Genomic DNA, 22,460 nt, shown 5'->3' on the forward strand with positions numbered 1-22,460 from the left:
AATAATAATGGACTGAAAACCGGACTTGAGGGGGGGGGGGCGTGGTAGGGGAGTTTCTTGCTGCATGTAGTTAAGTAATAATGACTGGAGCCCATAATTCAACATTATATTTATATAAATCCATAGGAATCCTAGTTGATTCAGATGCCTTGTTAGAAGTGCTTTCCTCAGTGGCTAAATGCTAGCTGCTACTTCATAATGAAAAATGAAGAGCTACCGTCAACAACTAATTCTGCACAGTAGATATTGCTGAAGTGGTTAACCCACACATCTGCTGAAACTAAATCCATTCACATGCTATTGTTAGTTAAAATAAGAGCTATTAATAACTTTCCATGAAAAACATTGGTCTTTAGGGACCCAACAGTACATAACTCATCCCAAAACCCTTTCTTAAACAGCAGCTTTTCTAGCCGTCACAGCTATCTTGTATGCGTTACAATACCAAGTAACCTCTTTTTTTTTGTTCGGGGGGGGGGGGGGTGGTAGAGTGTGGGGGAGGTGTATGTAAATGCAGTATGTTGCAGCTCACGAGTATGCGTTTATCAAATGAATCCAACCTCTGCTCAAAAGGTTTCCCACGCTTACAGACATAACCGGTCATTAACAGTGATGCTTATTTTTTCATACACTGCAATGAAAAATCATTATCAACCCCCTGAAGGCACTGCATTGCATTTTTGTGCATAAGCTACAGTAAAACAAATGTTAGTTTTAGGGTCCACCATTTCCGGGTTCAACTGTCTTATGTTGTCCTTAGTTGTTTACTCAAGGACCTCTGGAAGGTGTGGGTTGAACACCACAACTGAAATCCTCAATACTGAAGGAAAGATGACTGACTGAAACCTTAATGTTCATATTTTGATTCCTGAAGTTACTTGAAACATGAATGTAATCAGTAGTGATGTGACTTCTCCTAGTGTCAAACGTTGGTGCATTGAGGTTGTCAAAATCAGTAAATTTGTGGCGGTTATAGACATTGTTCATAGCAAACACCTTGAGGAGGGTCTCCTCTTGCCATGATAGTTTATATACTGAACTGTGTAATTTAATGAAAACATAATCCAATTCAGAATCTGTACTACCCTAACATAGTTTGAGTTTGAAATCTCCAGCCAAGATTGCAGACACCTCCTTGCTAGAGAGGAATGCTTCAAATAGTAAGATTACGTTTAAAATACATGCTGCTTTTGTGCATATTTGAGGAAGCTGCACAAGTGGATTATAAAAGTTAACAACAAAATTGTACCTCCCTTATTTAATTTAAGGACCCAGTATGGATTTCCATGGCACATCAACTAAGCGTCAGTGAAATGCATATCATGCGACCTCCTGTACCACCTGGCGCTTCCTGAAGTGAAAGTAAAGACTGGATCTACTATAGTAGAAATTCTTTATAAGAAAAAGGGAACAATTGTTCACATTTCTTGAAATGAAAAAATGGCACAGGTCCTCATAAAACTCGGTCGACCTGCATGTGGGAAGTGATGCTGGTGGCAATATTTTATGAAGTAAGTTAATGTAGGGACAACCCTTTTGTTATATCAGTCAAGATCCGAAATTTCCCAGAAAATGTAGGATATCCCTAACTCGATCTCCTAAAATACCATTTTGAACATTAGGGACATTGCGGTGACTACAGATCTGCACTTTTGTAATTCAGTGTTGTCAGAATTGGACAAAGGCACAAATCTATTCGAGTTTGGAAACAAAAATTCTATAGTTGTGTAAGTGGGTGGTAAAATGACTCCCCTCCTATAAAGTAAGAGGTTTATAGAAAAAACCCAAGGGGCCCTACATTGTCCTCATGCCATATAGCCACCATTATTATGTGAAAACAGGCTGCCTAAAAGCTTAATTTTCGAAATTGACAACCATGCAGTCACATCTTATTCTTTCGATAAATCACCAATCCTCTCAGCATCTATAACCATGATATCTCTGTATTGTTTGACTCATTTGAGTGATTGCAACCAATGGCCAGTCTTGTTTTTTTTATTGTATTTATTGTAGTCTTTGATTGCTGGATAGAGGGGAAACCTAAGCGCTGGCACTCACGTCATTTAATGCCTCAACAGCATGTGCTTAAAAATTGTAATTAATGAAGATAACTTTTTTTACTCGAAATCAATTGTGAGCGGTGCTGTAGCCTTCATCATACGCATTATAAAAACAACCCACTGAGGAAAGATAAAAATGAGGTGGCCCAGCTTCTCCCGGTCTCTAAAAGTCTTAGGATTGGCCTGCCTTGACCGAGGTTTTGTGCGATTGCATCCTACACACTTCCTACATAGCTTTGGGTGGTATGCACTTTTTGTGGTGCTAAAAAAGTGGAAGGGACCTTCTCCCTTCATTCAGAGCTCTGGGCATTGTAGTTTACATGCCCTCACCCCAACAGCAAATATCGAGCAGAGTTTTCCCAGCAAATAGTTTAGCTTTTTCCAGAGCTCTATTTAACTACTCAGACATGTCCTACTCTCCACTCAGTCATCTTCCCTGCTACCTTTGTGTCAGATCTCTTTTCCTGCCCCTGCTGTGTGTCTGATCTGCTCACGCTATGTATCCAACAAAATAGGAGCTTAAGAGGGGAATAAGGAGATCAATGGAGTATGCTCCACTCTAAGTCAATGACAAGTGCCTGACTCTCCCATCGCCCACAAAAAATACACACTGTACCCAACTGGTCCCTTAAACTTCAAAACTAAAGGTCCATCCCCCTATCGTGGGTCTCTTTAAATGTGGGGGTGAAGCTACATGGGGGAAAAAAAACAGGTGTAGTTTAAAGCAGTGGTAATCATTGGTATAAAAAATAGGAAGTGCTTTGTGTAGATAAATACTCACAAGAAGCCTGTTGAAAAGTGATACTGACTAGCTAATATCTTGTCATTGGCACTTTCTTACATGTGCAGAACAAAGGCTATTACTCCAAGATCTACTGTGGAGAGAGGCCCAAAAAGCTTGTGCATTCATATCCCCATCAAAGAAAGGAAGTTCCTCTATAAAATGAATGCTGCAGCGTAGATTAACAGGGCTCAATGTTTGGAGTATGCTTTTTACAAAATGGCAACCTGCTGTATGGCTGTGTAGACACAGAAAATATTTGTCTGAAGCTCTGCAAAAGCAGATAATAAAATTAAAATCCAACGAATTTCTGCAAAGAGACCACCTGCAGTATTGAAAAAAAGAAATGGAACTGGTCACAATGAACCATTTATTATCAGTGGATTTGCTAGGCTGTTATCCAACTAACTGTTACATCTTCACACACAGTAAAAAAAAAAAAAATAGAACTAGTTGCTGTGGACAATTTATCTGAAGGCCTCCAACTATGTGCTACAGCATCACACACAGTCCCGGAAGGGGCAGTGAGGGAGAGAAAAAAGAAAATATTATGAACGAAGTGATTATGAAGGTGGCCTGTAAAACGGATTGCAATCCCATTAACCACATTCTTAAAAGGCCTAGACTCCTTAATAAAATTAGTCTGTACCTTGTGCATTACCACCAGATAATTTAATCTTGTTTTATCAGTCTGTTTGGAAAACATCCATTCTTGCAAGAGTCTCCTTTGCTCCCTCAAGTCTCTGGTGTAAACGTTCAACCACAGTACATCTAAATTCCATAGGGCCATGGTGTATGTCCATGTGTGTTGAACCAATTTAGTTGTCAGTCTCCTGGCCTTGAGGGTGCTAATATGTTCTTGGTCCAGACATTAACCTTTCCTCTGGTTAGCCTATGTAGAACAAACCACATGGGCAATCCATTCTGTAGATTACAAAACAGGAATTGCAATTGCTCATTCTATTTTAACTCCGCACTCGTCCAGTTTTCAATGTTACCTGTTCAGACAGTGATGTAAGTTTACATACACTATACCCTCCACAAGGATTAGGAAGGGCCTTTGATTGTAGGGAGCGTCCGAATAGGCATGTTTCCCATCCTGGTGTGCACAATCTTGTCCCTGAGGTTAGAGGCTCGTCAGAATTCAAATTTCGGCCAGGAATATTCTGTAGCAGGTGCCAGACTTTGCGAATAATCTGGCACAGTTTTAGAAGACAAAGGATAAAATGACATGACAACAGTGATGCACTCAGATTTCTGTTTGGGATGCGTCTCTTGAGGAGTTTGAGAGAGGAGTGTTTGAGCTTGCTTTCGTGTTCTGTTGATTATTGTCTGGAGTATGTTCTCTGAGCTTGCCAGCTTTTCAGTGACCATGATTGTTCAACAAATGTCTGTGTTTCCGAGCAATTCATCCCGTGTCTGAAAAGTTGGCCCACAAGCAGGTTATCCCTTAAAGCTCTAGGAAGATAAGATGTATACTAGAACAGGGAGTTCTTGTTAGTAGTTTTCTGGTGGACTGCGTCATTAGGCGGTAGTCTTTGGCAGTAATGTCAAGATACAAATATGTAACGGATTCCCGACTGATGTTTCAGGTGAAATGAGTATGTGGAACGAGACTGTTCTGCCATTCCCAGTAGCCTCACGTCAGTGTGTGTAGTATCATGATACTATGCATACTGACGTGAGTCTACTGCCGGATTATGCTATTGGAAGCCACTATTAGATACTACATAAAGCCACGAAGTTTATTTGGAAACCTCTTATCAAGAGATCCGATAGGAACTTCACTTGGATAAATTAAATCTTTTAAGCTCTGAAGAAGCTAAACCGTTTCGCTAAACACGGGTTGGCTGTCTAATCCCCTTCCGGTTGATGAAGATTTGTAACCCAGTATATGATGATCTCTGAAAACGATTATCATTCAAATTGAAGAAGAACTGTTTAAAGTGTTCGCAAAAAGGACGTACAATAAAAGAATTTGTTTCAAACATGTCGACATAGATTCAAAGCAGGCTAGGTGCAAAGGTTGCGCCCGTAGAAGTCCTGAATGCCAACAAATATAATTGGTCTTTGAATTTAACCTGTTTTTTTTTTTTTAATTCAAAGACACAATTATATTTGCGTGTGTGCAGTGTCAAAAGCATCCGAAAGAGATGCTACAGAAAATAAAGTAACTTTCTTTGGTAGCATTCATTGTTTTTTTGTTAATGCTTTTGGTTGGTTTTGCTTCCCACTACACAAACAAGCAATGGCAAATCCATTAACACGTAGTACTAGCTAATGCTTGTTAGAATATTGTTTACCTGCTCGTCATATCACTGTTCACCTGTTAACAGCCTTGATGTTTTGGCACCTTCATTTAGTGGGAAGAAGGTCAGCGACGTCTTGGCAGTTGAATTGATTGTTCTGCATGATCGAACTGATATGCATGATCTAACTTGATAATCGTGATTGCGATATAAATTTAAAATTAACTCTTATTTCTGTTCTTTTCAGGCTGACGAGGAGCAGGACGCGGAGGAACCTCCTCCAGACCTAAGGTAAGAGCTGCACTGAGTTTTCAACTGCAGAGTTTGATGTGTTGCATTTCACGAGAATCCGTAGACATCCACTCAGTTTGACACACTTCTTCCTTGTCTCAGAAGGTGGGACTGGATTATTTTCCTGTCGATTGTAAAGAAAGATATGCTACTCCATTAAAAGCCTACTTTAGCCCAGTGATGGTCAGATTTTGGATTTTCCCAGATTCTGATTGGTTTGGTATCCAATGTGAATGTTTACCTAAATGACTCGCATTCATATTTTTATTTGGATGTTTTTAATTTCTGCTAATAGAATTGATAAGTGATCTTTCAAGGAGTTCTGGTACCTAATTACATTTTGTGCTGGAGATTCGAGCTGTTGATGGAGTCCACATAGCTTTGATTGTACTATGTTCATGTAGTTGGCGCCCATATGGTATTTAATTTCCTCTGCTACTCCTCCCATATAGGTTTTCCTCTCTGACCGTCTCTAATACACCCGCTATTATGTCCTAAGGGTGGTTAAAATTACAGTTGTGACCGGTATTGGTTTTGTCAGCGCTATACAGTTTAGAAAGATATGATCAGAACAAAAACAAACAAATACAGTATTCTTTTAAGTACATTGATCTCCCCAGCTGTGCTCTAGAAGTGCTGTCTCTTGTGGCACAAGGGGTAGTTTGATTTCTCTGCCTGCTTAGTACCTACTTTCTTTGTTGAACATCTCCATTTCTGTGGACGTTCTATCAATGCGTACTCGGCAGGGAATCTGAGTTTTTTAGAAAGGAGGATGCACAACTCAGACTAACTGAAGTTATACAGCAGGTAATCTATTAACTGGCCATACTGTTACTGTAAATACCGTCCCAGCCTGCCGGGCCATAAAGCAAGTTTATTGGCTAGTTTCTACGTACTGTATAAACGCTCTTGCGTTGTCTATTTGTTCAAGAGGTTCCATTCTTTGGCCAAGTGATTTTGCTAAAGTTAATGATTAGTTATCATATTTGTATGTGTTTGTGGGTATGTTACAATGACCTGGGAGTTACATTGGGAGTCTATGTATCACAAGTAATTTTTCAGTCTTTTACTTAAAAGATCATTTTTTTCACAGGTAAATTACTTTTAAGTGTCCTAATCTTAGTACATATATATTCATATACAAACACTATAAAACCACAGTGACATTATGGTGATGTTGAAAATATCATTTTAAACGTAACTTAACATAGCCACTGAAATTCACCTGTTCTAGTTAAATCAAGAAACTAGAAATCGCTCCCCTGGCTTGCACAGTGTTGTCATTAATGACGTCATTTTAGTTTTCATCAGTGATGTTATCAATGGTGTCATAGACCATGTCATGAGTGTTGTAATATTTATGGTCATAAGCAGTGCATAGCGAGGGTGCAAGTTTTAGTTTCTTGAGTTAACTATAACTGGCAAATTTCACTGTTTTGTTGTTGAAAATGTTACGTTTAAACTGACATTCTCACCTAACTATGTCAGTTTAACCTTTGGTTTTTTTTTTCAGTGAATTTCTAAGGTTTTATTTTTAATGTAAAGTAAGATATTACCATACCTAACTACAACGCCACCGTAATCTTCTTTTTCCAGTGAATTTTAGGGAGTTTTCACTTGACGTTAGATTTTATTGCAATATAGAACTGTCAGAACCCCTTTCAAAGGGCCACAGGGCATGAAGCCTTTCACCCCTGATGTCTCAGGCCCCGACCTACTATAGATCCTGAGCAACTGGGCCAAATACCCGTTCTGCACTCCACTTAGTGGTAGGTGTCAAGGAGCAGTCAAAAGCTCCCTCGGGGGCTGGGGGGGGGGGTTGTAGATACAGGTAATGGAACATGACACATAACTCAAATTGCACACAGCGCAAACAATAAATCAATGTTCAGTCAATACTTACTTTCATAAGAAAAAGAAGTATTTTATTTCTAACTCTACACATTGAAAGGAATAGCAACATTTATGAGCAACAGCACAATCCCCTTGAGGCCAGGGCTCTAGTACTTGTCTGGCAAATCCCTTTCCCACCCTCTTTCTTATAACGTGGGTAGGGTTATTCCCCATTTGCTCTATCCAGGGAATGCTCTGTAATAGGCCGTACTCCCCAAGTGTTCCCCTTTGACTCTTTAGAAATTAGTCAAAAGTGTCTATGGTACCGCAGCACTGTCTAGAGGACTAAGAATGGAGAAGTTACAAACGGGACCAGAGAAGCAGCTGCATCCCTGTCTAGAGGACTTAGAATGAGGAATTGCTACTGTCCTGATGCTCTGGCAACAAATATTTCGACTGTGGTTCTTTTTGCATACAGGGTCACTGATATGAGGCACTCTCAAAACGGCTCAGGTCATGGTCTCCCTCTTCTGGCATAAGGAGGTAACAAGATCACTGCTGCAGACGGGCAACAACCTAATCGGTGCACAACTGTTCCCTCACATATCGCTCAAGGTGTCCTCTAGGTACTTCAGAATCTGAATTGCAAAGTATCTGGTGGAAATTAACATGAACCATCACAAATTTGCTTCCCGCTTCTCTTTTTAGGTCGAGCCTAGGCAGTGCTTGCTCTGCGAGGCATGCAGTATCTAGAATATGGGCTTGGAGCACTGCAATTGGTTCCTCTTTCTGTCCTTCGTAAATGCTGGCTTTTTATTGGTTACATAGCTCACTAGTCCCTCCTTTTTGGCTTTTAAAATTATTTATGATACTCTGTGAGCACTGTTTATTTTATTTTTTTGTGGCTTGTCAGCTGCTTGAACAACGTGCTTCTCGCTCATCTTTTTTTATATATTGTGGCTTCTTTTGTATTTGCAGTCGCATTTCGTTGCCAGCGCGGCACCTTCACCCTTTCTCTGCAACTCGCCTCCGCCACCCTTCCCAGGTCGCTTCTTACCCGTTAAAGATGCAGATTAAAAAGGCTTGTAAAGGGGAAGGCACAGGGCTAAAATATAATATATCTGACAAAAAAAGGGAACCAAAAAGGATCCTGATAAAGCCTACCTAGAAAAATATATGTATAAGTGCTCTATGAATTAATAGACTACTACACTAGAAAAAACAATTATTTTTCTAGAGTCCCCTCACTCACCTAGGGTTGCCCCAGGGTGACATGCTTCATCATAGGGGTCCTCCCAGACATCTACTGTCTGGGGCGTGCTACAACTTAACGAAATACGCAGGAGCACTTTTTTGTTCAACTATGTGTAGTGATGTGTTGTGCAGTGCTGTGTGGAGTGAAAAGTGAAATTAATTCAATAAAAATTACCTGGATAGTGAGCCCTAATTTTATTCAGCTCCTATCCGGTAAATGTACTTAAAAATGGGGCTAGTAATAGAGTACAGTAACGTTATGTGTACCTGTCCCTAATTACTTGGTCTCTAGAATAGTTTTTTCTAGTGTAGTACTCTATTAATTCATAGAGCACTTATACATATATTTTTCTAGGTAGGCTTTATCAGGATCCTTTTTGGTTCCCTTTTTTTGTCAGATATATCGTAACAGGAGGAAAAACCTACCTTCCTATCCTCCAACTCCCTTTCCTTTATTGTGGTTATATTTACAGCGAAAGCTGCGGGAGTTCCCAATACCCTTTCACTTGTTTCTTTTTCCACTAGACACCACTAGTTTCACAATAACACATAGATACACGATATTTTGAAAACATGGCGGAGTTTACAGGATGGAGACCAAGTAATTAGGGACAGGTACACATAACGTTACTGTACTCTATTACTAGCCCCATTTTTAAGTACATTTACCGGATAGGAGCAGAATAAAATTAGGGCTCACTATCCATGTAATTTTTATTGAATTAATTTCACTTTTCACTCCACACAGCACTGCACAACACATCACTACACATAGTTGAACAAAAAAGTGCTCCTGCGTATTTCGTTAAGTTGTAGCACGCCCCAGACAGTAGATGTCTGGGAGGACCCCTATGATGAAGCATGTCACCCTGGGGCAACCCTAGGTGAGTGAGGGGACTCTAGAAAAATAATTGTTTTTTCTAGTGTAGTACTCTATTAATTCATAGAGCACTTATACATATATTTTTCTAGGTAGGCTTTATCAGGATCCTTTTTGGTTCCCTTTTTTTGTCAGATATATCGTAACAGGAGGAAAAACCTACCTTCCTATCCTCCAACTCCCTTTCCTTTATTGTGGCTAAAATATAATATTCCATATCACTGACACCAGCCTACATGCAAAGTATTACACTGGGGCAGTCGCAACTGGGCCCTGGCTGTGCAGACACCAGCATCTCCAGATGTAAACACCGGGAGGGAGGACCTGGGGGCCTGCTGCTTGCTGCCTGCAGAATTCTCCATAGCACCAGCTTCCCAATTCCTCATCTGCCCCACTCGTCCGTCCTTGTTAGCCCTTCTCCTTCTCACTGGTATCCTGTGAGAGTGTAGGGTTGTACAGCTCTTGCACTTGTATCCAATGAGAGTGTTGGGTTGTTCACCTCGGGAATAGCCAGACTCCTCAAACCCGTATCGTTCTTGCTCAAATCCATGTTCCAAATCTATTCTATGTAAAACAGACAGAGTGCAGACATTTAAATTGAGTCAATCCGGATGCAGTGCTGTAGCTGCTTCTCTGATGTCCTCGGTAATGTCACCATTATAAGTCCTCTAGACCGTGCTAAAAGTGTCTTCTCTGTTCCCGTTGTTAACTCCTTCTTTCTAAGTCCTCCAGCCAGTGCTGCTAGCTGCATCTGTGGTCTCGTCTGTAATTCCTCCCTTCTAAGTCCTTCAGGAAGTGTCTTCTAGACAGTGCTGCCAGCTCCTTCTCTGGTCCTATCAGTAACGCCTCCATTCTAAATCCGCTTGGCAGTGCTGCAGATGGGTCTCTGTTCCCAGTGGTTAATCCCCATTCTCAGTCCTCTAGGCCTCTAGGCAGTGCTGCAGCTGCTTCTGGTCCAAGTGGTAATTCCTCATTCTTAGTCCTCTAGGCAATGCTGCAGCTGCTTTTCTGGACCCGTCGGTAATTGCTCATTCTAATCCCTCTAGCTAGTGCTGCTAGCTGCTACTCTGGTCCTATCAGTAATTGCTAGTTTTAAGTCCTGTAGAGAGTGCTGAAGCTGTGTCTCTGTTCCCAGTGGTAATTCCTCATTCTTAGTCCTCTAGGCACTGCTGCTGCTAGCTGCTTCTCTGGTCCTGTTGGTAATTCCTCATTCTTAGTCCTCTGGACAGTGCTGCTTCTGTGGTCCCAGCAGTAATTCCTCCATTCTAAATCCTCTAGGCAGTGCTGCAGCACGGTCTCTGGCCCCATCGGTAATTCCTCATTGTAGGTCCACTAGACAGTGCTGCGTCTCTGGTCTCATCGGTATTTCCTCATCGTAAGTCCTCTAGAAAGTGCTACGGCTGCTTCACTGGTCCCGTCGGTAATTCTTCATTCTAAATCTTCTAGAAGTGCTGCTAGCTGCTTCTCTAGTCCCGTCAGTAATTGCTCATTCTAAGTCCTCTAGACAGTGCAGCAGCTGATTCTCTGGCCTAGTCAGTAGCTCCTGATTCGCAGTCCTCTAGGCAGTGCTGCAGATGGGTCTCTGTTCCCAGTGGTTAATCCCCATTCTCAGTCCTCTAGGCAGTGCTGCAGCTGCTTCTGGTCCAAGTGGTAATTCCTCATTCTTAATCCTCTAGGCAATGCTGCAGCTGCTTTTCTGGACCCGTTGGTAATTGCTCATTCTAATCCCTCTAGCTAGTGCTGCTAGCTGCTACTCTGGTCCTATCAGTAATTGCTAATTCTAAGTCCTGTAGAGAGTGCTGAAGCTGTGTCTCTGTTCCCAGTGGTAATTCCTCATTCTTAGTCCTCTAGGCACTGCTGCTGCTAGCTGCTTCTCTGGTCCTGTTGGTAATTCCTCATTCTTAATCTTCTAGACAGTGCTGCTAGCTGCTTCTCTAGTCCCGTCAGTAATTGCTCATTCTAAGTCCTCTAGACAGTGTAGCAGCTGATTCTCTGGCCTAGTCAGTAACTCCTGATTCTCAGTCCTCTAGGCAGTGCTGCAGCTGTCTCTCTGGTCACAGTAACAATTCCTCATTCTTAGTCCTCTAGACAGTGCCGCAGCTGCATCGCTGTTCATACAGCCACTATATTCCGAACCAAAACACAGACTTTTACATTTAGACCACCAATAGTTTTAACTCTCACAAATGCGTGTGTGTGTTAGTCAGTCAGTCTTTAACAAATAACCTGCGCAGTAAAGACACTCACTGTAATAACGTGATGCAAAGACTCTCCACATATTATGACTGCGATGTAATGATTCCCTATGTGAAGATCTGCATATTAAGAGCTGACATTTGTGTTGGTGCTGCCATGTATGATGGTATGGCTTGTACCTTTAAAATTAACTTCTTCAACTTGCACTCTAGAATGGGTGCGTCTTCCTGATATACCCAGTCTTTTCTTTCTTTCTGAAGTAATTTTCTGCTCATCACTTCGGTGACCAGTCCAAATGAGGAAAACGTAATTACCTTTTAAAAGGCGTGGCCATCTTTAATTGCTAAACGTGTCTGCTGCTTAAATAGCTCTGCCACGTGCTCGCGATCATTAAACACCTTAATCCTTTTTCATTCCTTTACTTTAGCTATTCTTACTGACAAACATAATAAATGTGTTCTGGTGATTTGCTTTTATTTTAATGCTTGTTATGGTATTTCTGAGGACGTTCTGAGAGAGATGAATCGAAAACGTGTCTGGAGACGTGCCTCATCCTATGATGTTCTTATGAAACACGATACTTGAACACAATGCTTTTATTCAACTTTTTAGATTGAGACTGTATATCCTGCCGTCCCCATGTACTCCATACTTCAGCATTATAAAGAATGTGTGCTTCTTTGTGAGATTACATTAATATTTTGAATGTCTTTTGTGAGAAAATGCTTTTAAAAGAAGCCATAATAACTGTTCTGCATGGAGCATTTAATGCAAAAACATTAGCAGGCCAATTGGGAAGGATGCGCTCTACAAAAGAGCCACTTATCAGTCTAGGAGCAATAAACAACAGGCATTGAAAATGCAATAGGTCTCGCCCTCATTTAAGTTAAAGCAATTCTGTTTGTAGTTAGGTGGCTTTTTAGCTTTGCTTTTATTAGTGTTTTTCAAACTTTCATGTACATAACATGCATATGTATGCATATATGAATGTATATGTATGCATGCATTTATATTTGTATTTGTATAGATATGCAGATGTATATATGTTTATGTATATATATATACACATATAAACGCATATATGTGTGTGTATGTGTGTGTGTGTGTGTGTATATATATATATATATATATATATATATATATATATACACATACACATACACATATGTATTGTATTGTAATTGCATTTGTATAGCGCTTACTACCCCTGACGAGGCGTTTGAAGCGCTTTTTCGGCGAGTAGCACGCTACTCCGAGACCCATAGAGGATTAGTGTTGAATTAGTATAGTGAAACATGCAAGTACAATTTAAGTGGTGGATAGGTTAGTCAGTTAATTGGATTTGGAATGATAGCAGAAGGATAGAGGTGAAAAAATGTTTGTATTTATATAGCTCTTGTAACCCCTGATGGGGTGTTGAAGCACGCTATTCAGGAAGCCCATAAAGGATTAGTGGTGAATTAATATGGTGAAATATGAAAGTAATTTCACTGGTGGATATTAGTCAGTTATTTGGAGTGAGAAGGATAGCGGAGGGATAAAGGGGGAAGAAAGGTTTGCATTCATATAGCACTTGTTACCCCTGATGGGTGTTGAAGCACTTTTCTGGCGAGTAGCACACTACTCCGGAACCCATAAAGGAATAGTGTTGAAAATTTAGTATAGTTAAAATATGAAGTAATTTTGAGTAGTGGAAATGTTATTCAGTTATTTGGGTAGAGAAGGGTAGGTGGCGGGATAGAAGAGAGAAAGAGGTTTGTATTTATATAGCGCTTGCTACCCCTTATTGGGTTTTGAAGCGCAAGTAGCACGCTACTCTGGAACCCATAATTATTAGTGTTGTGTGCGCGTAGAGAGGTAGACCGGTAGAGAGGTAGACAGGGACAGGTAGATAGACAGGTAGAGGTAGAGAGGAGTAGAGAGAGGAGTAGAGAGAGAGGAAGAGGGAGTAGAGGGAGAGGGGAGTAGAGGGAGGGAGTAGAGGGAGAGGGGAGAGAGGGAGAGGGGAGAGGGGGGAGTAGAGGAGAGGGGGGAGTAGAGGGAGAGGGGAGTAGGGGAGAGGGGGGAGTAGAGGGAGAGGGGGAGTAGAGGGAGAAGGGGGAGTAGAGGGAGAAGGGGGGAGGTAGAGGAGAGGGGGGAGTAGAGGGAGAGGGGGGAGTAGAGGGAGAGGGGGGAGTAGAGGGAGAGGGGGAGTAGAGGGAGAGGGGGAGTAGAGGGAGAGGGGGAGTAGAGGGGAGAGGGGGGGAGTAGAGGAGAGAAGGGGGAGTAGAGGGAGAGAGGGGGGAGTAGAGGGAGAGAGGGGGTAGTAGAGGGAGAGAGGGGGAAGTAGAGGGAGAGAGGGGGGAGTAGAGGGAGAGAGGGGGGAGTAGAGGGAGAGGGGGGAGTAGAGAGAGAGAGAGAGAGGGGAGTAGAGAGAGAGAGAGAGAGGGGACGTAGAGAGAGAGAGAGGGGAGTAGAGAGAGAGAGAGAGGGAGTGAGAGAGAGAGAGAGGGGAGTAGAGAGAGAGAGAGAGGGGAGTAGAGAGAGAGAGAGAGGGGAGTAGAGAGAGAGAGAGGGGAGTAGAGAGAGAGGAGAGGGGAGTAGAGAGAGAGAGAGAGGGGAGTAGAGAGAGAGAGAGAGGGGAGTAGAGAGAGAGAGAGAGGGGAGTAGAGAGAGAGAGAGAGGGGAGTAGAGAGAGAGAGAGGGGGGAGTAGAGAGAGAGAGAGGGGGGAGTAGAGAGAGAGAGAGAGGGAGTAGAGAGAGAGAGAGAGAGGGGAGTAGAGGAGAGAGAGAGAGAGGGGAGTAGAGAGAGAGAGAGAGAGGGGAGTAGAGAGAGAGAGAGAGAGGAGGGAGTAGAGAGAGAGAGAGAGAGAGGGGAGTAGAGAGAGAGAGAGGGGAGTAGAGAGAGAGAGAGAGGGGAGTAGAGAGAGAGAGAGAGAGGAGTAGAGAGAGAGAGAGAGAGGGGAGTAGAGAGAGAGAGAGAGAGGGGAGTAAAGAGAGAGAGAGAGAGAGGGGAGTAGAGAGAGAGAGAGAGGAGGGGAGTAGAGAGAGAGAGAGAGAGGGGAGTAGAGAGAGAGAGAGAGAGAGGGGAGTAGAGAGAGAGAGAGAGAGGGGAGTAGAGAGAGAGAGAGAGGGGAGTAGAGAGAGGGAGAGGGAGTAGAGAGAGAGAGAGGGGAGAGGGGAGTAGAGAGAGAGAGAGAGGGGAAGTAGAGAGAGAGAGAGAGGGGAGTAGAGAGAGAGAGAGAGGGGAGTAGAGAGAGAGAGAAGGGGGGAGTAGAGAGAGAGAGAGGGGGGGTAGAGAGAGAGGAAGAGGAGAGTAGAGAGAGAGAGAGAGAGAGGGAGTAGAGAGAGAGAGAGAGAGGGGAGTAGAGAGAGAGAGAGAGAGGGGGAGTAGAGAGAGAGAGAGAGAGAGAGGGGAGTAGAGAGAGAGAGAGAGAGGGGAGTAGAGAGAGAGAGAGGGGAGTAGAGAGAGAGAGAGAGGGGAGTAGAGAGAGAGAGAGAGAGAGAGAGAGAGAGAGAGAAGGGGAGTAGAGAGAGAGAGAGAGAGGGGAGTAAAGAGAGAGAGAGAGAGAGGGGAGTAGAGAGAGAGAGAGAGGGGAGAGAGAGAGAGAGAGAGAGAGAGAGGGGAGTAGAGAGAGAGAGAGGGGAGTGGAGAGAGAGAGAGAGGGAGTAGAGAGAGAGAGAGAGAGAGGAGTAGAGAGAGAGAGAGAGAGGGGAGTAGAGAGAGAGAGAGAGAGAGGGGAGTAAAGAGAGAGAGAGAGAGAGGGAGTAGAGAGAGAGAGAGAGAGGGAGTGAGAGAGAGAGAGAGAGGGGGAGTAGAGAGAGAGAGAGAGAGAGGGGAGTAGAGAGAGAGAGAGAGGGGAGTAGAGAGAGAGAGAGAGGGGAGTAGAGAGAGAGAGAGGGAGTAGAGAGAGAGAGAGGGGAGTAGAGAGAGAGAGAGAGGGGAGTAGAGAGAGAGAGAGAGGGGAGTAGAGAGAGAGAGAGAGGGGAGTAGAGAGAGAGAGAGAGGGGAGTAGAGAGAGAGAGAGGGGGGAGTAGAGAGAGAGAGAGGGGGGATAGAGAGAGAGAGAAGGGGAGTAGAGAGAGAGAGAGAGAGAGAGGGAGTAAGAGAGAGAGAGAGAGAGAGGGGAGTAGAGAGAGAGAGAGAGAGGGGAGTAGAGAGAGAGAGAGAGAGAGGGGAGTAGAGAGAGAGAGAGAGAGAGGGGAGTAGAGAGAGAGAGGGGGAGTAGAGAGAGAGAGAGAGGGGAGTAGAGAGAGAGAGAGAGAGTAGAGAGAGAGAGAGAGAGGGGAGTAGAGAGAGAGAGAGAGAGGGGAGTAAAGAGAGAGAGAGAGAGAGGGGAGTAGAGAGAGAGAGAGAGAGAGAGGGGAGTAGAGAGAGAGAGAGAGAGAGGGAGAGAGAGAGAGAGAGAGAGAGAGGGAGTAGAGAGAGAGAGAGAGAGAGAGGGGAGTAGAGAGAGAGAGGGGAGTAGATAGAGAGAGAGAGAGGAGTAGAGAGAGAGAGAGAGAGGAGTAGAGAGAGAGAGAGGAGTAGAGAGAGAGAGAGAGAGGAGTAGAGAGAGAGTAGAGAGTGCCTTTTCTACCTTACGCTTAAAAGGTGTACATTTTGCTGTAGAAATCAATTTTACTAATGTCTTGTGTGGAGTTAGTGACATAACCCTTCTCTCTGGCCTCAAGAGAAAAGATGGCCCTTTAAACAGTTCGCAAAATGTGTCCGGAGAGATACCGGACCTCCGAATACCGCTAGGGTTATCACATCCCATAACGCCTGGAAGACGCAAGCTAGTACGCGCTATAAACAGTGTCTTATGACCAGATATCCAACGCATCAAATGTGTGCAGGTAAGGAGGTCCCGTGATATTGCACAGAGCCAGGCAAGGAAATGCCTTATCACTTCTTTAACCGGAGAGCTGGAGCTCAGTGGGTTAAACCACCTGCTCCATACATCTATCTATGTGAACCTTGCAGCTGCAAGTTCCAATCCCACCCAATATGACAGTAGCAGGTGCCTTACCCCCGTGAGCTGAGTTTGCCACTGTAACATGCAGGTCACACATGTGAACCTAAGGTAGCTCACAAGACCAACGCACTTCCGCTTAACTCAGGCAGATCAGAGAGTCGTATCCCTGTCAAAGAGCTCAACACTTTTACGCATCTACTATTGTTTACACTGCGGGTCATGACTGGACCCTCCCATTCAGCCATTCATTGTGCCGGCTAACCAGAACACCTCAATTAAAGAGCCAAGAAGCAATGCGGATTCTGGGTGTGCGCTAAAGAAATTGTAACTATTCCACAAAAACGCACTTCATCTTACTGCGCCCTATTCGATCAGACACGACAGGAAAATAATTGACTGCAGACCTGACCACATTCCCACAATAAACTGTTGCACGTATAACAACCCTTTTCACTTGAAAAGAGCTCCGTTCCTTAAACAGAAACTAGAGCGAGAAAGGCTGAGCGGTACCCTAGAGGTGTGAGTAAAGAAAGAGCGGGGGCCACAGGTATCAGATTGGGTACGTGGAGGGGCAGACACGAAAGGGTTTGTGAGAAACGGGCAGGTAACAAAGAACACGAGACGGAAGGGGCAGATTTTAAAAGGGTAGTCGGGAATGGGTAGACACAAAGTCTGAATGAACGACCTGAGGCACGAGACGGCAGTGAGGGTCACACTGGAGTGCAAGTGGTTGGAAGGGGCAAATACAAAGGGAGAAAGGCTGGAAGAGACGGTGGCCAAGGGCAAATGTCAGGACGTCGAAGAGGTTTGGAGTGGGACCCAAAGTCCGAGCAGACACTGCGGGGGCACGGGATGGAAGTGGCGAGTGTTCCTTCTTTAAAGTTCTGGAAATGCCCTCGGTGATAAAACTAGTTGGGCTAGACTAGTAGAAAGATACAAAGCAAAACAAATGCCGCAATAGCTGTTAAAGTATATAAGAACAATAAGTAACGTCAAGAAAGATACAGAAATTACAAAAAGAGGAAAAACAGATCCAGCCCAGGCGAGTTTGTCACGGTCGTAGAGAACTCACTTGCGAATGCAAAGAAAACTAGCTGCTCTCGCACGCACAACGAGTGGTGCGTGCGCGCGCCACTGCGACCCATGTGCTTTCAATTATCGTGCCCGTGTCTGGGCACGGTAATTGAAACCACATGGCCTATTGGTGTCTATTGCGCCCACCAAGCGTAATAGACATCAGTAGGCCATGGGCCAATGCGCCCGCCTTTGGCCTATTGCGTTCTGGCTTTCAAAAAAGCACGCACGCAAATGCCAATAACGTGTAACAGAAGGAAAGGCACACGCTCGTGTGTGTGCCATTCCTAGGTCAGCCCCAAATCCCTGTTTTTCATCTACTAAATGTCTCGCGCTGCGCGAACACTGTTACATAGTGCAACGCTAGGCGTGAGACCTAAAAAGGATTCTTTCAGATTAATTAAAGGAAATACCTTGAGTTTTCGAGAAACACAATTTTTTTATTTAGAGGAGCAAGGGAGTATCCAGAAAATCAAAATATCCCCTACCCTTTTCGAATCCGACCTCAGACGACACTGAGTGAGCCCGGCATTCATTCCGAAGATTGCTCCCCCTCAGTAGAAATATGAAATAACCCCCCTACCCTCCATCCTTTGTCTTGTTTTCCGCGTTTCTTATTCGTCTCGTTCCTTTTTTGTCTTTTTTCACAGTTTCCTGTAATTGTTTTCTTTATCGTTCTTACTGTACTTGTATCTGTCCATCCGTCACCCTCCTTCTTTTCATGCTCTTTTGTTCTGTTTGTTGCCCCTCCCACAGCTCCATCAATACTACCCTTTTTTAGAGTCTCAATAAAACACAAAGAAGCTGTAAAATGTAAATGCTTTGTTAATCAGGAGTGCTCAGGGACACCCACCACCCTCAAGTTCCTAAAATGGAGTGTGGGGGGAGGGGTCATGATGCTCCTTCAGAGAGCACTTAGATTTAACAATGCTTAATTGCTTAATCACAAAAGGAAACGTTTATAGTTCAGTAATGAAAAGGTGTTGCACATATGTCTAAGTTCTCCTTGATGTGTAGGAAGCCATTTTTTGTGTCTGGACAAGTAAACTCCTCTGCTGTTCAGTATCTGATCCTCGGCTGTCTCTGGCAGAAGAAACGGCTGTTTTGAAGCGCTTGAGATACCTGCAGTGATGGTCTGTTTCTGAGGGCTGCTCATGAGAAGAATCTTTGAAACGTTGACTAGTTATATTTTCCAGTTTTTTTTTTTTAGAGGCCTTTCCTTCTTTCATGCATCTTCCCAAACTATGAAAACGTGAGCACTCATAATTATGACGTCACTCGCCATTAATATTAGACATTTCTTTTCATGGGATTTTGGGATGTCTTTGGTTTCCTAAAATGTTTGTGTGTACGGTTGATGCCAACACCACATCTACATTGCACCAGCACGGTCTGATATGTCAATTTGCAATAACAGAGTCTGCATCTGTGCAGTGTGTTACGAAGCAAGAAATGCATTCAGTCACACATCTGCAGTATGCTGCAATGTTTGTTTCTAGCATTGACTGTGCCAGCAAATCAAGTGACGCTGTTGTTAATAGCATGTGTGCAGACGAGAAAACTGTCCCGGCTGGTTTGCTCGGTTTCAGGGTGCACGAGTGGGGGAGGATATAAGAAAGAATGTCGCTGGCTGTGTTGCTGGGCTTTGGACGTCACTGATGTTAGCAGACTATAATTGACTATTTTAAATGGCCAGTGGCCTCCTAGTCAGAAATACAGCGGAATTGTTGGCTTTTGCCAGCGCTGTGCTCAGTAAATGCATGTTCACAACTGCGTTCCTTCTAGATGTGGGTAAGTTAAGGCCTGTAAAGATGGAAAAGGCTACATGGACAGCTTTGAAAGTATACACAGGTAGGTGCCGGGCTTTTCTGTTCTAGAAACTAAGTGCTGTAGTGGAAGATGCTCAACTCTCAAAGCTCTGCGAAAACCTCTCTGTTCGAGGTAATTGGTTCAGAGATTTGGGCATAGATGTGTATTTATCTCACTGAATGCAACGTCTTGAAACTCTTACAACAACTTGTAAGCATACAGCATTTCTGATATTAACATGCGTAAAAATAAACTTAAAGTGGGCTAATAATTTACGTTAAAGTAGTTTCCAGAGAATGTGCACATTATTTTTTAGGTCTGGCTTGACTTCACATCTCGGGCTGACCTTATGTGATCAAAGAGCTGCTTAGATTCTGCCTACATGACGGCTTCCCCCAGTACAGAATTACTTGTGCAGAAGTTGTGTGCTTCAACCGAAAAAGAGTTTGTATTGCACTTTCTTCCTTTTCGGAAAGCTTATGCTCAATATAGCAGGACTGGGTTGGATGTGGTTGTAAGCCAATAATCAAGGTTATAGGCCTGATCTGTTTATTATGAAAAGTTACTGCAAAGGCAGGCCTGACAAATTAATTGTGAAAAGTATATATTAAAGTCAGTAGGTATTTAAGGGTGGATTGTTATTACTCTGTATTAAAGCCTGCGCAGAGGTATTTTATTTCACGAAATCTCAGATTATCGTATTGGGCAAGGATTTTGGTGTTGCCAAATTAGGCAAGGGTTTCGGTCTTGCTCCCTCCTTCACAAACCCTGGGGTCGGAAAATGTTACAATGTGATACTCTTTTGTTAGGCATGTTGAGTGGTGTTGTATATTTGTTTTCCAACAATAATTTTGTACCCAATTGTAATTAAGTGAAGCCAATTGTAAAGGCTATAATAGGTTTTACTAGTTCATTGGGAAAAGGTGTATCCAATTCCATGGGTTTGATCTGTGTGTTTTGAGACATTACAAAGCCAGTAGGACTGACTTACTGAAAAGCATGTTAGTTTATATGGTAGACTGTTATACTCCATACTAGATTAAACAAAAAACTCATACTCTACCCTTCACATTGAAATATGTACACTGTATCATATATTAAAATTCAAACTAAAGACACTGGCTGGATCAAGGGTAAGTAAGCACATATATATACATATATAAACACAATATCAGGAAAAGAGGTGTTGTATGTTCTTTTCTTTTTTTATTATTGTTATAGAATTTTTTGCAGGATGATGAAACTATATAAATCACATTAATGTATGTACAATAAATTCAAGAAAAAGCAATTCCAAATGGAACATATGGTTCAAAAAACACTAAAATTGTGTTACATAAAAAGAAGATAACTGCAGGTTCCCAAAAAGCATTTGACTAATCAAACATGCACTCATTTACATCCAACATACATTCATTCAACATCATACACCCTTATTACACCCAATGGTACAGATCAATATACCATAAGGGCCCCCACAATCATGGACTTGAAAAACACTCTTTAAAGTTGTTACAAAATAATACAATGGTGCCCAAGATTTCAAAAGAACACAGTTTCAGAGTGTAATCGGGTAAACAGGAAGATGGGGCCCTGTTCAAAGCGCCGACGCGCGTTTCGGTGAAACAACTCCTGATAGGGAGTACCGCCTTCTTCAGGGCACAACAAACCGCACGGGTAAGAGTAGGAAGGGAACCTGTCATGAAATGAGAAATAAAATTTGTATATATGTGCATACATATATAAAAACATAATCCATACATAGTGTCAAACTTTAGCTGATAAGAAACACTTTCAAATATTGTTAATATTTATAAGCACTGAAGCCAAGAGAACGACTGAGAGGAAAACATGCACAAAAACAATTAGACAGCATAGACAAACCCTTATACAAAAAGAAAAAGGTCGCCCTTCCCATACGTAATAAACATATAGGGAAAGCGCTTACCTGCATCTAAATGATAAGAGGCAAGGGCTTCCAAAAGTTCCACACAGAGCACAAAAATAGCTCCAGTCGAAGTCGGGATAGGGGAATTCTGTATATAAATAAAATACAGAGAGAGGAAAAAGGAAAAAAGAGACACATCCAATTTAACATAGAAGAGAGGCCTCACTAGTATATGTGAGCTAAAGATTAACTCAACATCACAAGAAGTTAAATCCTAAAAGCTTGGCGAAGAATTACCTAAATATCCCGAGGAATTTGATCGTCCAGGCTAGTTAACTGAGGAATCTTTTTTTCAAAAACAGTACATTCTTTTAGGAGCAAGACGTTTCAGCAGACTCTATTCTAAAACATAAAGAAAAAACAAACAAAAAAACTAAGCAGGCGTTAGAGTATCCAAAACTATAACACAAAAATTTGCAGGATTGCGTTCAAGTGCAGCGTACGGGCGTCTCACCTGATATTGCTGCAAGACTATATACTCCGCAAAAATGTCAATTAGGTGATTAGATTCAGACTTGATCAACGATAGAGATTGCACAAGCTATAAAGAAGAAGAAAAGATACAATGTGGCAGCGTACTGATACAACTTGAAGAACGATATTTAGCGCGTCCTGCGATAACATGCAGCATACTATCGCCGGAGAAGATAGAAATCAATTCTCATCCGATAAACGATGAATGTCGCCCATGCTACAAAAGGGAATGAGAAGAAATACAATGTAGCGGCATGCTGATAAAGCTTAAGAAAGAAAATATTACGCGGCTATACTTGGGGAGGCATGTTATTGTATGCAATCTGTACCGGTTACCAGAATATGCAAGTGCGTTCGAAACGCGTTTGGCAATTTTAATTGGACTGAAAGAGGAAGCAGTTTTCCCTGCACCCTGCAACAATAAAGGAATCAAACCTCTCTGCTGTGTGGCGTTTTTACCAGGGCACTCGGTTTGTTGGATATATACATATGTATAATCCATTGTTTCTTTTTTCAAAAAAGCCTATGCCGAGCCCAATTCCTTTCAGCGTGAAATTAGTTTATTCCATATAGCGAAAACGCCCGACGCGTTTCAGAGCAGCCGCTCCTTGATTACGGGTCAAACAACGTATGCTGAAACAATACAAAAGTAGTGGTGTGCTTCTCACCAACAT

The 22,460-nt window shown here is 42.8% G+C and overlaps 1 protein-coding gene across 3 annotated transcripts in view; it reads left to right on the plus strand.

Moving 5' to 3' along the window:
• TMEM131L (transmembrane 131 like) overlaps positions 1–22,460 on the plus strand; it is a 553,379-nt gene that overhangs the window by 133,225 nt on the left and 397,694 nt on the right. For 2 of the 3 annotated variants that reach the window (XM_085641690.1, XM_085641691.1), the window contains exon 3: positions 5,338–5,381. The exons of the other annotated variant lie outside the window; for it this stretch is intronic. In XM_085641690.1, coding sequence (XP_085497816.1) covers positions 5,338–5,381 — 44 coding nt within the window. The remainder of the gene's footprint in view (positions 1–5,337; positions 5,382–22,460) is intronic. 3 annotated transcript variants of the gene reach the window in all.

The sequence above is a fragment of the Triturus cristatus genome, chromosome 2_2, assembly GCF_964204655.1.
Source record: "Triturus cristatus chromosome 2_2, aTriCri1.1, whole genome shotgun sequence".
Taxonomy (NCBI): Eukaryota; Metazoa; Chordata; class Amphibia; order Caudata; family Salamandridae; genus Triturus; species Triturus cristatus.